Source organism: Pteropus vampyrus, unplaced genomic scaffold (genome assembly GCF_000151845.1).
Source record: "Pteropus vampyrus isolate Shadow unplaced genomic scaffold, Pvam_2.0 Scaffold11, whole genome shotgun sequence".
NCBI lineage: Eukaryota > Metazoa > Chordata > Mammalia > Chiroptera > Pteropodidae > Pteropus > Pteropus vampyrus.
The window spans coordinates 14,063,054-14,079,360 of record NW_011888792.1 but is presented as its reverse complement, the minus strand read 5'-3'; the positions used below and the strand labels follow the sequence as shown (position 1 = coordinate 14,079,360).

The window sequence follows — 16,307 nt, the reverse complement described above, 5'->3', positions numbered from 1 at the left end:
AAAAGGCATCTTTGCAGTGATACACAGGAAATACATAAAAGTTACTTCATGAATTACCATGCTCCTTATCTTGTCTAGATGAAGTTAATATTTATGTATATATTTAAAGTTTGCTAAAGAAGTTCAATATGGTAGAATAACTTTTAGGGATGAATCGATTTGTTTTATTTTCCTTTCATTTATTTTCTTTCCCCTGGGAAAGGTCCTACTTTATTATTTTATTGTGCATGTTACTCATGCCCCTGTGGGCAACTGTATCTAGTATTAACTTTCTCCTATCATATCATAAACTCCTTGACAGTGGGGGAAACACTTTTGCTTACCTAGCTATTCCCAATGACTATCACAGTAACATATAATGAATGAATAACAAATTTTGAATTCAGAATTGGCATGAGACCTAAGAAAATCACCAAGATGGCAATCAACACTTGAATAATCAGGAGTTAATGCTCTAAGGGGTACTATAGATGGAAAAAATGACATAGACACTGCCTAAGACATTCAAGTGCTATTAGATGACTTTATGGACATGAATTTCTTGATTTCCAAGTTGCTATTGACATGTATTGGAATTGACATATATGATACAATGCTGAGTAAGATATTTTCAGGAATTTATCATGTTCATACCAGTTTCATTTGGTATCAGAAGGGGGTCAACTAGAATTTAGGACCTTTAAGGGAAGGTTAGATAGGAGACTTTCCTGATAACTAGGAAGAAGCTATGATGTAATTGAAAGAATGAATACTGGATTTAGAGTTAGAAGACTCAAGTATTGACTCCATCACTCATGTAATATATGATTTTGAGCAAATCTCTCCTTTAGTATTATTTTTCCATCTGTAAAAATGAGGTAAGAATGCCTGCCTTACCTTCTTGGTGGTTATAAGCATGATGTGACAAACATTAACATAGGACTGTTCAACTTTTTTAGTTGGCCTAAAAAAATCCTCTTATTGTTGGCCAAATTTCTCCTTTATCCCTCCCTGCTACACACACACCCCCTACATACACCAGAGACAGTTTCTTCCTTGTTGAAGAAAGGCCAGGTTGATGTTTAAACACACACACACACACACACACACACACACGCACGCACACACACGCACACACGCACTCAATCATACATGAATAGCAAAGGAGAGAGGAAAAGAGAGGGAAGGGAGAGAAAAGCAATGTGAGCCTTGTTGGGAAGTGTAGGAGGACTTGTAGAGAGTGAGCATCTGCATATTCTGCAGGAGGTGATGGAAATGGATAAGGAGCATTTTTATAAATATTACTAAGGACTCTTAGTAATTCGATCCTTTTTATGATTTTCAAGAAATGTGAGTAAAAGATATGAGCCACCTCAAAAAACGTTTTAGTTTCTTTACTTTGTTTCTTTGACCACAAAGTGACATGCAGATGAGACCATGAGGGTCAAGATTTTACAAAAGCATACAAAAAAAAATCAAATGAGATAATACATGCACATGAATTTTTTTAACTGTAAAGTGCTACACGAATATTGAACAATATTATTACTTTCTCTGGGACATAAGTACTTATAAAGAAAAGAGAAAGTCTTCTGTGTGCAATGGCACAGGGTTCTTTTGCCTGGAGGCACAAGCTCTGCCAGCTTAATACTTTTATAAAAGATTTTATACTTGAAATATCCTGCAGTTGAAAATTTAAGAATTTTTTAGTGTATAAAGGGATTCTATCTTATTTATTTATTTATTTAGTTTTTATTCATTTATTTATCTATCTATCTATTTATTTATTTATTTATGACATTGGTTAACAAAATCCAGTAAGTTTCAGGTATACAATTTAACAGTAAGATACATATATATATATTGTACTGTGTCTTCACCGCCCATAGTTAGATTGCTTTCTGTCACCACATATTTGACCCTTTTTACCCCATCTACCTCCCTTCTACCCCCTCCCTCAAGAATATTTTAATAATTATTAGAATCATTTTATCTGAGTTTCCTGTATGTTTTCTGCTTTGTCTTACCTATTATACTACATAAATCCCAATGACAAAGTTACCGTGTGTTCTTTAATCAGTCATTAACTGTTTATTAATCACAGTTAGACTATAGGATCAATAGTATGCTAGTTCAATGGCGTAAAAAGAAAGAATAGGCATGATTCTTGCTCTTAAGCAAATATTATTATTATTATTATTATTATTATTATTGTTATTATTGCATTGTTATTGGACCCATATAAACCAAGAAAAGAAAATGTCACTGTGTGGAACAGACACATAAATGCATTTCTAGTTATTTAGCAGAAAGGCACACCAGTAAGGGCTGAAGCAATCTGTGAAGAGGAAATGAAATCTCAGCTAGATCTCAAAAGATGGATAGCATTTAAATTGTTGGAAATAAGAAAGGGCATTTCAGGTAGTGAGATCATTAGAAGCAAAGATATGATGACAGAGATTGGGAAGGATTTCTTCCTGTGAAGGAGAAGGTGTGTCTCACTCAGTATAGAATACATGCTGGGAAATAAATTTGAGCAAGTAGAGTTTACCCTTAAAATTTGGGCAGATTTGGTGTTATGTAATTAGGTGTTAGGAATTATAAAGTTATTACAAATTCTGGAAAATCGAGGATAAAGTGTACGGTTAATCATACAAAGAAAACTAAAGAGAAGGAGGTCAAGTATCAAACCCGTACAGCTAACCTAGTGTGGCATCCTGGTTTATCATGGTGTGAGAGGAAAAAGGTAGGTGCTGCCTTCTATGGATCCTGGCAGTGAGGCAATGGAATAAATATTTATTGATTGACAATATAACAATTTATAAATATTCATAATTAGCCTGTCACCTTATAAGCTTAACAACAGTCTATTGTAACCCAACACATGACTTACATTTGACAGACTGCTCCACAAATCATCATTCTTAGCATTTCTATAGCTGAACTTCTTTAAGTAGTGAATAATCCCTTTCTGAAATTTCTCCCCATTCAGGAAATCCTTGAGCATATTCAAAATGCAAGCTCCCTAAAAAAAAGAAAAAGAAAAAATTTAAAGGAAAAGATAGTATGATATGTTTTTACAGGAAACCTTAATTTTATAGAACATGTATAATGTCTGAAAAATACGAAGCAAATAAAATAAAAAGTGAAACACGTGGCAGTAACCTGGCAGCAAAAACTTAACTTGTTGATCTTATGGACCTCCTCATATTTCTACTGAAAGCAGAGCTTCCACTGCCCACAGTATTTACTACCTTGTTGTAGGAAACTGTATCAAACATTTCCTGTATCTGAGTAGGAGTTTCTGCTTGATTGGAGATAGGATGGGATGAATTTAATGAATCTCTTGTAATTACTTCAAAACACACATTCGAAAAGTAGTCATCCTAAACAGAGGAGAAGAATTACTTTTTCAATTTCAATTTGACACTCTCAAAACAATAGAAAACATGCTAGGTTTAATAAGATATATATATATTTAATTTTATTAAATTTATTAGGATGCCATTGGTTAATAAAATTATATAGCTTTAAGTATATAATTCTATAATACATCACCTGTATATTGCATTGTGTATTCACTACCCAAAGTCAAATCTCCTTCCAATATTCTGAGAAATAAGTATTCAATCAATATTTCTTACAATTGATTATAAGTTTCTTTCTCTTTACATATTCCCCTTTCACCAATTCTCTCCTTCATAATAGTATAAATCCACATTCCCTTAGGCACTGCATGAATGTTTACCATATACCAAGCCTTGGATACAGAACTAAAACTAATGGTTCCCATTTAGTGAATACTTGCTACATGCCAGGACCTTACATCCATCATCTACCAGGTTTTCAATACCCTGCATGTGAGATAGATGTATCACATGCCTTTTACTAGAGAGACTATATGAAGTTTTGAGATTAAAACACAGATTTAACACAGAGCAAATAAAATGACACTGACTTTAAATCCACGTCTGTCTATACTGTACTGAACCAATGCCTACCTCAAAGAGCTAATTAACCTGTACTAACCACCTTGCTAGGTGGTGTTCTGACCTACTTATGCCTGTGAAAAAAAGCATGTTTGAAGAAATCGTTTCACACATCTTGGGGAAGTAAATAGGTCCTTTGGAACTCCAAGAGGAGTGTGCCCCTAATCATGCCTAAACTCTTCACAGGACCTATAGACATGGGCATTGCCTTGTCCTACATTATTGTATGAGGACAGTGACATTCTTTTCTCTCACTCTCAATACACAGCTGTATACATGTGCTATTTGAGTTCTCTGTTCACAAATTTTTGGGTGAGGGATTTCTGTTATGAGCTGAATTGTGTGCTCCCTCCCCCCACTTATATGTTGAAGCCCTAGCCCTCACCACATCAGGATATGACTGTATTTGGAGATAAGGCCTTTAAAGAGGGGATTGAGTTAAAATGAGGCTGTTAGGGTGAGTTCTAATCCAATCTGGCCGGTGCCCTTATAAGAAGAGGAAATTTGGACAAACAAAAACATCAGCGAAAGACCACATGAAGAGAGAGAGAGAGAGAGAGAGAGACTATCTGTAAGCCCAGGAGAGAAGCCTCAGAAGAAACCAAGTCTACCAATACCTTGATTTCAAACCTCTAAATTTCTCTTTTTTAAGCTAGCCAGTCTGTGATATTTTGTCATGGCAGCCCTAGCAAACTAATACAGTCTGTTTCATACATCAAACAAAACACCACAGGCTCAAAAATACCATGCTATATTGTTTTCTCTTTAACACTCATTAAAAATTTTAACAGCAAATTGGTGATTCCTTAGGGTATATGGTATGACATACAAAACCGTGAACTTACAAATTGTAGCTCTGGGTATGTAGCATTAACAGAGATAAGTTCCATGTATGTTGCAAAACCCTCATTGAGCCAAATGTCGTTCCACCATTCCATTGTAACCAGGTTGCCAAACCACTAGGAGGTAAAAACTCGATGTTATTGAAAGTTGAAAAAAAAATAGAAAATTGTTAATTATAGTAATTAGTATAATGGATGCTAACTCTTTCCTTTAGTTAAGGCCTTTCCTCTATCTTTGCTACCCTTTTCTCTGCACAGCTTCCTCCTGCTGCTGTCCTGGCCTTCTCGTCTTACCACATTTTTCTTGCTTCACTTTTCTTTGTGTCCTTATTGCCCTCAACTCTCCAACTTCCATTTTATTCTCCAAAGATTTCCTAGCTACTAGATTTAATATTAAAGAAGCAAATAAAAATATTTTGTAAAGGTAGTCTTTTCTTTCTTGCACAATAAGTAAAATCTCAGCTCATCCTTGATATATGGTGGTGATCTGAGGCAAAATATAAACCGAAATATCCTTGGTAAAGTTATCTCTTTATATTAAGTAGCAGGTATTTAAGAGAATCACAAGAATTCATTCAGGACTTGCAGATTGTTACATAATATTACTGATGAGCAAATTTTGTTGTTAACCTCTGCCCTAATTTATTCCCAGGAATTAACTTGGTCACTAAAGTGAATAAAGGTCCAAGATTTTAAATATAAATAAACAAAATAAAAAAGGATGCATAAGGATAACCTAAATAGAAATTCACCTTTGACCTATATTTGTTCTATAACACCATTTTTAAATATTACTATTTTTTCATGTACGTTTACATTTAATTTATTTAGCCCATGTGCCCAATACCATGCATTGAGTTTATCTATTATAGGATTGCAATTTCCAGAAGGATAGGAAACTTAAAATAAGATTCAGAAGAGCCTTGTTACAGTTTAGAGCAGAATAGCTGTATCTGTAGCTTCTAGAAACTGAGCTCTGTTCCTTTTCTGATGAGCCTCAGATTATTTTGCAAGTGGACATCAATCTTCCCAAGGGCATCTATGAGAAGAGACAGAAGCTGTTTCCTCAAGTTGAGAAGTGATAAAAATGAGAAATACAGGCTGAGCTGGTTTTGGTCACTTTTCCAGTTAGCAAGAATGGTTTATTCATTCATTCATTCATTCATTCATTCATTCAGGGACTATCGAGAACCTATTATGTTCCTGGCACTGTGCCATATGTTAGAAATATATATGAATATAATACAGCTCCTGCCTCAATACAAATGATAGAGGTCAACCAGTAGACAGATAAATGCAAGAAAGCATTATTTATGACATGATTAATGGCTGTACAAGAGACAGAGAGGATTCCAGGAGGAAAGAATCAGTTCTGCTTGGAGAGTTTGTAGATTAGTTAGGAAATGATTCATTTCCTAAGACTTGCAAGTGGTCCTTAAGTATGTTGTGAGTGATGTGTGCTCTAGGCAGATCACGTAGTAGGAGTAAAAGCATAGAGGAGCAACACAACCTGGCATGTTCAGGAAACGGCAGGTAGTCTTGGATGGCTAAAGCTTAGGGTGATAGTAAGAGATGAGGCTGGAGAGGTGGAGAGAAGCTACATCATGGGGACCTCACATGCCTTGCTAATGGACCCTTGACCTACCCAGTTGGCACTGGGTGTCTTTGTCAGGGTTTTTAACAGAGGTGTGACCTGGTCATATGGAGACAAAACAGTCAAGGCAAAAACCACTGTGGCCTGCTGCTCTAGCCCTATACTCTACATCTCTATGAAAGAGAGGCTATTAAAGGAAGGCTCAGAGGCAGCACGGAGCTTCAGAGGTAGAGCTCTCCAATTTCCTGACGAACACTGGGTAGAAAGATTAGGAATTCCCAGGCAGTGTTAAGTACTTTAGATCTACCAGTGACTAATCATCAAAACCCCTAAGATGGGCCAGTGGGGAGATTCTAAACCAGAAGAGGCTGCCCATATGTTCTTATAGTACAATGCTGAGCATGGCTCCTGTGTAATTGGGTACTTAGTTCACTGTTTCAAAAAAGAAAAACAGAATTTATTATTATGGTGATGATAAATGGTAAAGGTAAAAATTAAAATTAAGAGACATTACCAGATTCTACAATGGCATGATATTTACCTACATGGTGAAAGAGAATTTCTGGGACCCTTAATAATTCACTTTGTTACTGGGGATTTTCAGAACGGAAATAGAGTAGAAATCATCTCTGATATCTATAGTGCTAGTTTTACAGTTCCATATTTGCATGTAAGACAGTGTTGATAGATGGCACTTGGAAACCTTATCATGCAAGAAATGGTAGCAGTAGCAGTGGTTATTGTTGTCATCATTAATAACTAATACTTAGTGAGCCTACTATACGACAGGCACAGACACCTCTCTGTAATCCTCAAAACAGTTTCAAGAACCAGGAGCTTCTATTAACTTAATTTTATAGATGAGGACTCTGAAGTTGAGAGAGTTAGGTATAGTGCCCAGGGCCAGCAGCCTGTGAATACTTAGACTGGAAGTACTGCATTATGTACTTGCATAATCATAGGTTCCAGCTGAAGGAAGGTTGATTTTGCCCTAGATTGGAATGTTACAGTTCTAGGGGATATAAGGAGAAATATTTTTAGTAGAAATCTCTATTTGTAGGGTTTCCAATTCTGTGCTTTATGTATATGCACAGTCCACACTATTCTTTACTAAAAGACATCTGAAGGCTTTACTTTGAAGAGTTGTGGAGACTATAATGACTGCTTCTTTTGTGATAAAATTCCTTTAGGAGTCCCATGGTCTACAGCTTGAGCCCTCTGCTACTTAACATATTATATTGGGTTTGATAATCCCTAAGGTCCCTTCTAGAGGTAAATGATATGATTTTATGTTGTTTCAGGAAGATTGGTAATGTGCTGTATAATGCTCTTTAGGACTGATACTAAGAGAATGTCACGAGTGCCAAGTACCTGGTGTGCCAGTTCATGGGCTATGACTCTGGTGACCCACAGTTTATCAGAAGTAGAAGAGGTCTTGGGATCAAAGAGCAGTGATGTCTCCCTATATGTGATGAGGCCCCAGTTTTCCATGGCTCCAGACGCAAAGTCAGGAATGGCAACTAGATCTAAAAAATAAGAAGAATCACACTTATCATTATGACTTCTACACCAGAACTGGGGTTTGTTTTCTCTTCAAATACATATGATGCTTTCAGTATATATAAACAGACTTTCTGAAAACATCAAGAATATCTTAACATTGACATGGTGTCTTGCAGTTGCAGTAAAAATAATCAGTACCCATATCAAGTATGATAAATTTTATCTATACAGTTTCGATTGTAGCTAAAGTAACCTTTTGATATTCGATCTTTTTTTTTTAAGTATTAAATTCTGAAAATACCATGGGTGTATTACCGCTAAGAAAATAATTCATTTAAAAACACTAATATTGTATTTTATATTATTATACTGAAAAGTTTGAAAATAAAAAGTATTGAATAATTATGTTTGAGATCCATCAAAGCAAAATGAACTAATTTCTTCAAAAAGAGAAAGATACAGGATTTCAGTTTCAGGAGAACAAGATTGATATTTCCTCTACCTCTTAACAAAGTCTTAGGTGAGTAAAGTAAAACTTAATTATCTTTACAGAACTCAGGTATAATAAATATTAATTTATATTATATCCATGTACATCCTTTGCCAATGACTTCACATAGGTTAAAAAATTTCTGGCTAATATTTAATCTCGGAATTCTTTCTTTTATTCTGCCAGGACATTTTGGAAGAAGTACTGTTCAACTGAAAGAAAAGGTAATTTTTTTTTAAGTTCGAAATAAACCAAGTCACTTGGTTTGTAATTGCATTGCCTAATTAACTAACTAATACTAGTTAACTCCAGTGTGTAAAAGCAAACATTTATAACAAAATAAAATACTAAATTGGCACCAATAAATATTAATATTCATTAGCATTTCAAATGTGGGAATGACTCCTTTTCTAAATACAGTGACGATTTTATGTTTTGGATTATTTCCCATGATTATGCTATGGATTATTTCCCATAGCCATTAGAGATGCTTATATCTGCTCTATTCTTAAGCTGCATGCTTCTTTTCAGTTAGTTTTGAAATACATTTCATCTAATCTTCAAGGCCGCATTTTTCAAGAACAACATGAAATTATCGATGGCTGTTATATGATCTTTCCTCGACTTTTGACGTAGGACAGCAGTGGATTATGGGTAAACTGAATTTAGTAGATCTGTGCTAACGGGTATATAGAATTAGCATTCTAATAATACAGTGAGACTCAGGCACTATAGGAATAAGCACCTGGAGATGTCTTTTGATGGCCATTTTACCTTCTCTTTAAAACATTCACATGGAGTTTGGGGGTGGAAAAAGAGACGAAGGATATAATAAGGAGTATTTCCTAACATCCCAAAGGAAAATAAATGTTTTATCACTGTCAGAAGCTCTAAAGAGTAATCTATATGAGTTATAAAATTAAGTCATAGTTCTTATGTGTTCTGCAATATTATAAAAATCACAACTTTTAATATTTAAGATAGAAAATTAAAACCAAGAGAGACTATGTGTATTTTCTTAAATAAAGATCTACTGCTACCATATTCAAATTATCTATTTCCTCTAAATATTTTTTAAAAAATCTGTGCTATAATCTTTCTTCCAACCTCAATTGCACTATGGATAACAGATGAAGGGACAGTTTCAGCTGTTTATGTAAAGCTTTAGCAACTTTTATAAAGATGGCTGGTATAAACAAATATGGTATAGAAAAAAATTATGCTCTAGAAAATTCATTCAAGCAAATCTAATATGCAATGCAGCTATTTTAACATTAAACCTGATAATAGAGAAATGATCTATTATGTCTTCTCATAATTCTTTATTTTCTACACTCAAGGAAAAACTCAGAGGTACAAATTATTGCTTCTGGGGCTAAGTGAACTTCTGTGCTCATTTAAATCACATATAGACAATGATGTGGAGTTTTAACCTACCCAGTTTTGGGAGTGGATAGTTGATATCAAAGTAATTTTCATAAAAATCAAGTAGCTTCAACGATGCTTCCAAAGCGTAATGGGTTTGACTCCACTTGTCTGGGGATGCATAGATGGACACCTGGAAATGTTGATCAGAAGTGGTTTTTGAATGATAGCTCCTTGGCACAACTCCATTCCTAACAACACTTACCCAAAGAAAGACAGACTGCATCTTTCAAGAAATTCCGTAAAATATTAAAGCAAAAGTCAGTCTTGAGAATTGTAAACGATCCTGCATCTTCTGTTACAATTCATTCTCTAGGTGCTAATCTGTAAATTTCAAACTATATTGCCCATTATATTATGAGAGTCTACTTGAACTCATCACTATCATATACTCCAACATTTGAGAACTAGCTTTCCAAAATCATGACTACTAGCACAATTCAAATAAAACATAGTTTTATGAGGTAAGGACGTCTTCAAGAACTTACTGGATCCATCCCTTTCCCCATCTAGCTTACTTTAAATAATTACTCAAAAATGCCCAAATATGTTCACTGACTTCCTCCAAAGTGACTAGCCATTAAATGGAAAGAATAAAGTTCGATTCTGGTTTTCTTGGGCTTAAAGTTTAGTGCTACTTTCCTTTTGTGATCTGCTTGTATGTTCTGAATTAACTGATGTCATTTAGAACTTGTATAGGAAAGATATGTTAATGGCCACCGTGTTTTGGTGGCTTACCAGGCACCATACTAAATGCATACACGTAAACTCTAATTTAATTCATTCAACAACCTTATGAAGTAGCTGCTATTATCTTCATGGAGATTAAGTAACTTCATCCAAGGCACCCATATAAAATACTGTAGAGCTGGGATGTGAATCCAAGGAAGCTGACAGCAACCTGTCCTCTGAAGTGAAGTGCCATCTGACCTCTTACACACATTTATATCTATGCACATATAAACCTATGTGCAGAGATGCCACATATGTAAATAAATACATTGTTCATAATATATCTCTACATATCTGTAGGTATAATATGTATATAAACTGTAATCATTTTATAGCTATATTTCATAAGCATTATTTTATAGTTCTTTGACTATGCTTTTATGTTGATCATTTGGTTCCTCAAGGTAAGGAGTTCTTTTTTTACTTTTATTTTTAATATCTCTACTGATCGGTTTGCAAAAATTTATAAAACAATTACTGGGTATTATAAATTTTTTCAAATAACAGAGACTCTAGAAATTATGAATACCTTTTTTCACTGAGGAAAAAAGTTATAGGAAACAACTGGAAACAATGTGAAAATCTAAAAATAAGGTGCTCATTAAAAAATCCTTATGGTACCTCCATGCAGCATAGTGTTATACAATTATTAATATAGTATTATAGGAAAATATTTAGTGACATTTGATTTTTATTACATATTATGGTAAAAATTAAGTTAAAATAGTCATATATTATTTTGTAAAAAGTATATATATACAGTATATACCATTTCTTTAAATACTGTCATACTGACATGCATAGAAAAATATTTAGAAGATAAATGTTAATATTATGAGTAATTATTTCTTGGTAATAGGATTACAAGTAATCTATTTTATTTTTTACCTATCATTAGTTTGTAAAATAAGCATGATACTTTGATAATAAGGAAAAAAGCTTAAGAAAATAAAGAAAAGCTCGTTGTCCTCTGGACGCTATCCTGGGCTATGTACAAAATTAGATCTCAGTCTCACCTTAATCCCTGATGAGGTTGTCCCACTCACAAACTTGAAATCACAAACTATGTAGGCTACAAGGTATGTACTCATTTTTACAGTAGTTTCAAAATGATCTTCCAAGAGGCCTCCTTCAAGTTCAATTGTCTTAACCTACAGGAAAGAAAAGAATCAGTATTTGAAAACTGGAGTATTTTACAACAATGCCTATGACCTAAGCCAGGTACATTAGAGGAAAGCCTGACATTCTGAAGGACACTTGATGTCCTTATAGGAGATCAATGGCCTCTCATAATATTCTGTAGCCTCTCCTCCCTTGATTTCTTTTATTCCCAGACTTCCTTGAAGACACAATGGACTACTTTTGGAATCTAAAAATTATGCCAAATCTTATTTTGTTGCTTGAAAGCATAAAAGCATTTTAGATGTTTCTACCTTCTTGAAATGCAATAATTTCCAAATTGGCATAAATTTAAGTTCTGCACTTCTAAGAAAAAAAATACCAGACAATGACTCCTTTCTCTTTGTTATATAATAAATAAACCTCTGTTGCAGAAGGAAACAAGAAGCAAAACTGTGCTAGATGCTTTGCATTATCTTTTAATCCTCTTATTATTTGTATGTGAGGTAGGTGTTATTTCACAGGTGAGGAAACAGAGTCTATGAAATGGTAACTGAATTATCCAAGATCACACGATGAGTTCTATGGCAAGACCAAGATGTGGATGCGACCATATGACTCTAAAGACGTTGCTCATTCTTTCACTCAGTGTGTGACAGCTTGAGTCATAGTCTTATTTTTATCTTTGCTTCATTGATTCAGCAATGAGAGCAGTCAGGCCAAGGAGGTCATTAGTAATTTAAGCTTCTGCCTATGTTCTGAGGAAGCAAAAATTTTAAGCCTACAGACTTGTCAGTTGCATCTATCAAATTCACTGAATAATTACTGAATTTTGTCTTCATTTGCTCTGGATAGCTTGTCCCAGAGATGATCTCCACCATAATACAACACCCCTAAATACTGAATGGATCAGATATGGTAACCTGAAAATACCACTTTCTTCAAAGTGATAATAACTCTTAGACTAGCTTGCTCCTACCCTGTCTACCCCCCTTTCCAAGGTGTCAGGCTTGTGGCAGAGCTAACTACAGTTTCTAGAGCATGTTTTATGTGTTTGGTTAAGATTTCAGTTTGCTTTGGTGAGAGATAATAGTTTGAAATATTACCATAAAGTGCCTAGTCTATTTCGATGACAAATATTTTTGCTATTAAATTCTGTAGAATTTATATGGATTTCTATCAAAAAAATCAATTTGTAAGTTCCAATAAAGCAGAAGACACTGACCAAATACTCTAAGAAAGTTAGCAGTATATATAGGGCTGTAAATTTTACCTCTGTCCAGCAAATTAATTTTGCCCAACAATAATCTTTTTATTTATGAGCCTGATTCAACCACAGTTCTATGGGTACATACTCCTAGCAGAAGAGAGGGTTATGGTGGGGCCCGGGGAGAGGGCATTATGGTTGCAGTCTTCTGACCAAACTTCAAAACCATTTAGTCAAGTGTGTGAAGGGGTGAGGGGAAAAAGAGGCAAGGCTGTAGTATTATGGGGAAATGAGAGTCTGTGACACTAGACAGCTGGTGGCAGAGATGGTTAGGAGAGACAGATGGGCATTCCCTCTGATCTACATCCCCCTTTCGCCCCCCACCGCCCAGGATAAAAATGAAGCCCTTGGAGGCTAAATTTTGTTCAGGAACCTGGAGCAACCTTTGTAGACTAACAGTGCCTTAAACTGAGGTGTATAGGTTGTTAGCGTAAGTTCATCCAGGATGGTGATATAAGGTCCAAGTATAAAACACTTGTTGCTAGTTAAAGATTTCACTGTTTTCTTAATATTGACAGGACTCTACTTGCACATAGCAAGTGTTGCCAGCAGGTATATTTTCCTTTAAAGAATTAAGAGGACAAAGACGTGCCCAAAAGATATGCTGTCTCTACTAGTACTTGGCTGGCCACCTCACTTCTCTTAATTTTGTATTCTTAACTTAAAAAATTGAGAACTTAGTATGTGTTGCTTCACCCCACCAGTCCATAACCCATCTTAAGTGCTGCAGCTATTATCCACAGAGCATGATTGTAGCATTAGTTCAGTTTTCCTGTTTTGGCCAGCCTTGAAAGCCCGGCTGGGTATGTAAATGAGAAGCAGACGGCTAGGCCAGTATTCGCTAATAACAGTGTGATCCAGACAACTGGTCTGGTCAACTGAGGCAATACAAAGATTCAAAGTTCGTATAAAGTATTTGCGAAGTGTTCACTTAGTTTTTCTAAATATGAGAAGTATTGGAGGTTTCTAAAGATAGAAATTTAAATTCTAATATAACAAAATGTCAATTTATGTTTGCATCTCATTTTAATTAAAAGGCTTTATGAACTGTATTTTCACTTTACCCTCCATGATTATTCATATGAACAATTCTATTAATAAAGAGCTGCCAGGAAAGGGACTGAACTACTCTTAAATGAACATGCTATTGAAGAGAAGACTTTGAGTTAAGGTAGCAGATCGTTTTTACCTAAAAATGAGAGGGACAATTAAATTGCTATCTTTACAGTATTCGAAAAACTGTGGGATATGTGTCACATAGAATGTTGTCACTTTCCCCCTTGATCTGCTCTGCCAGTGTTTCAGAGCAAATATTGTTTCTAACATTAAACAGAAATCTGAGGGAATTCAGTGTCTAGCTTATCAACTCATTTCTCCCTTTCATCCACGGAGGCAAGTCACTGTGCAGGATAGAGAGGAAAAGCAGGTAGGGCCACTTGCCGGCTTACTGTGACCCGGCTGCTTTCTGTGCTGCTCCTCCTACAGAAGCGCTTTCAGAAGAGACTCTATTTTTGTCCTACTTTCCAAGCAACAGTGGAGAAATGGTTTACATTTTGTTCAACAGCACAAATGGTAAGCACATCATTAGTGAGGAAATATTAAATGAAGTTCAGGGTCTACTGTATCTTTCAGAGTCTCCGCATTTTGAATATAAATGTGAGCCAAATAAAAGTGTTCAAAGAGCTCTTCCAATTAAAAAAAAGTATATAACCACAATAAATAATTTTTATAAATAATTTTAAGAACTACTTATGGAACTTAAAAAAATAAAAAGGATTTCTTCTTTCCAGTACGGAAGGCCAGATCAGAAATTCCAGGGGGGCCCTTATCCCTCCTAATTTGGTCCCTGGACTCGTAGCAGTGGCATCACCTGGGAGCTTGTTAAAAAGGCAGAATTTTGGGCCTCACCCCAAGACTGACTGAATCAGAACCTAAATTTTAACAGAGTCCTAAGATGACTCATCTAAACATTAAAGTTTGAGAAGTGCTGCTCTATATGATTTCATCGTTGGCCAAGTACCCCTGATTTAAAAGAATAATGTTTCCATATAAACACAAAGAAACTCTAAATCTCTTTAAAAAACAAAACAAAACAAAACCTCTTGTGTGACAATTCCCCAGAGTGATGTTAAAAAATCTAGAAGGATTAAGTTTGTTACATACTATGTAGATAGATAAAACAAAGTAATAGCTTAAGTCCTGAAAACAAAGGAAATATTTTTAAAAATAACACAACGAAGACCAAAGCTCAACTGGAGAATGATTCTCCAATGTTTCTGAAAGTGGCAGTACCTTTGGCATGTTGGATAGTGCAATGTGTCCACTTTCTCTTCTTATCTTGATTGAAAAGTTGGCTTTGAACGAAGGTTCATCAAAGCAAGGGAAAGCAATTCGTGCATCAGTTGGCTCAAAATCTGTTACTGCAACTGTTCTGTGAAAAGAAGAAGTACCCCCAGCCAAAATACACAAGTGAAACCAAGAAAAGAAATAAATGTGTACCTTCAGAACACAGCTTATCAAACCTAGAGGTGACATACTTGATGTCTCACACTATAATCTTAGAGAATTCAGGCTTCCTTTTTGAAAAAAAAAAAAAAAGGTAAAATTTTGTTTAATAGCTGCCAACTGGGAATAATGCACGACGATGGGCACTCTACTCATATGATCGTCATACTCATCACAGACGTGAATATTAAGGCTCAGAGAATTGGAGTGATCTTTCCAGGATCCTTAGCTAGTAAATGGCTGAGGTAGGCATGCATGCCCAGTCAATTTCAGGGCAAAACTGACCAGGAAATTAGTAGTTCAGCCTGTGGGGACCTCAATCAGATGTCTGAACAATTGTGCATATGGGAAATGTCTTAGGGTATGTTCCTAGGAAGCAGACCCTGATTCATTCAGAACAGGCTACCAAGAGAAAAGGGAATGAGAGAAGCAAAACAGGGAAGAGGAGGAAGCCAGATCAGGTCCCAGCTTCAGCCTGTTTCCCAGGGGGCTCTGGAATAGAAGCCCCATCTTCAAATTTTCCTCTACTGCAAGCAAGAAACTGAGTTTTCATATTCCTATATCATGGTTGGCTAGGGGTCTCCATGGGGGACCTAAGACCCAAAACAATTCTAGCTCCCCCTGCCTACTGGCACAGCAGCTCCAGTCTTTAGACTATAAGAGGTAGATAGATACTCTGACAAATCTCTATATCACATCACCTTACTACTGCCTAAAATAGTATAACTACAGGTTTATCATTTGGATTTAAAACTTCAATTATAAAGCACAGCTGGAGAGCAGATTTTGATTGGAGAAGAAGGGGAGAATAGGAAATCTCAAGGGTCAGAAAAAGGGTGAGAAAAGACAGGAGGGAAAAAAG

The 16,307-nt window shown here is 35.5% G+C and overlaps 1 protein-coding gene across 1 annotated transcript in view; it reads right to left on the bottom strand.

Moving 5' to 3' along the window:
- LOC105304349 (endoplasmic reticulum aminopeptidase 2) overlaps positions 1-16,307 on the bottom strand; it is a 36,742-nt gene that overhangs the window by 17,118 nt on the left and 3,317 nt on the right. Inside the window, exons 2-8 of the mRNA XM_011378395.2 lie at positions 15,233-15,371; positions 11,571-11,705; positions 9,835-9,955; positions 7,776-7,930; positions 4,814-4,927; positions 3,234-3,365; positions 2,873-3,004 (exon numbers count right to left, since the gene is read on the bottom strand). Coding sequence (XP_011376697.1) covers positions 2,873-3,004; positions 3,234-3,365; positions 4,814-4,927; positions 7,776-7,930; positions 9,835-9,955; positions 11,571-11,705; positions 15,233-15,371 — 928 coding nt within the window. The remainder of the gene's footprint in view (positions 1-2,872; positions 3,005-3,233; positions 3,366-4,813; positions 4,928-7,775; positions 7,931-9,834; positions 9,956-11,570; positions 11,706-15,232; positions 15,372-16,307) is intronic.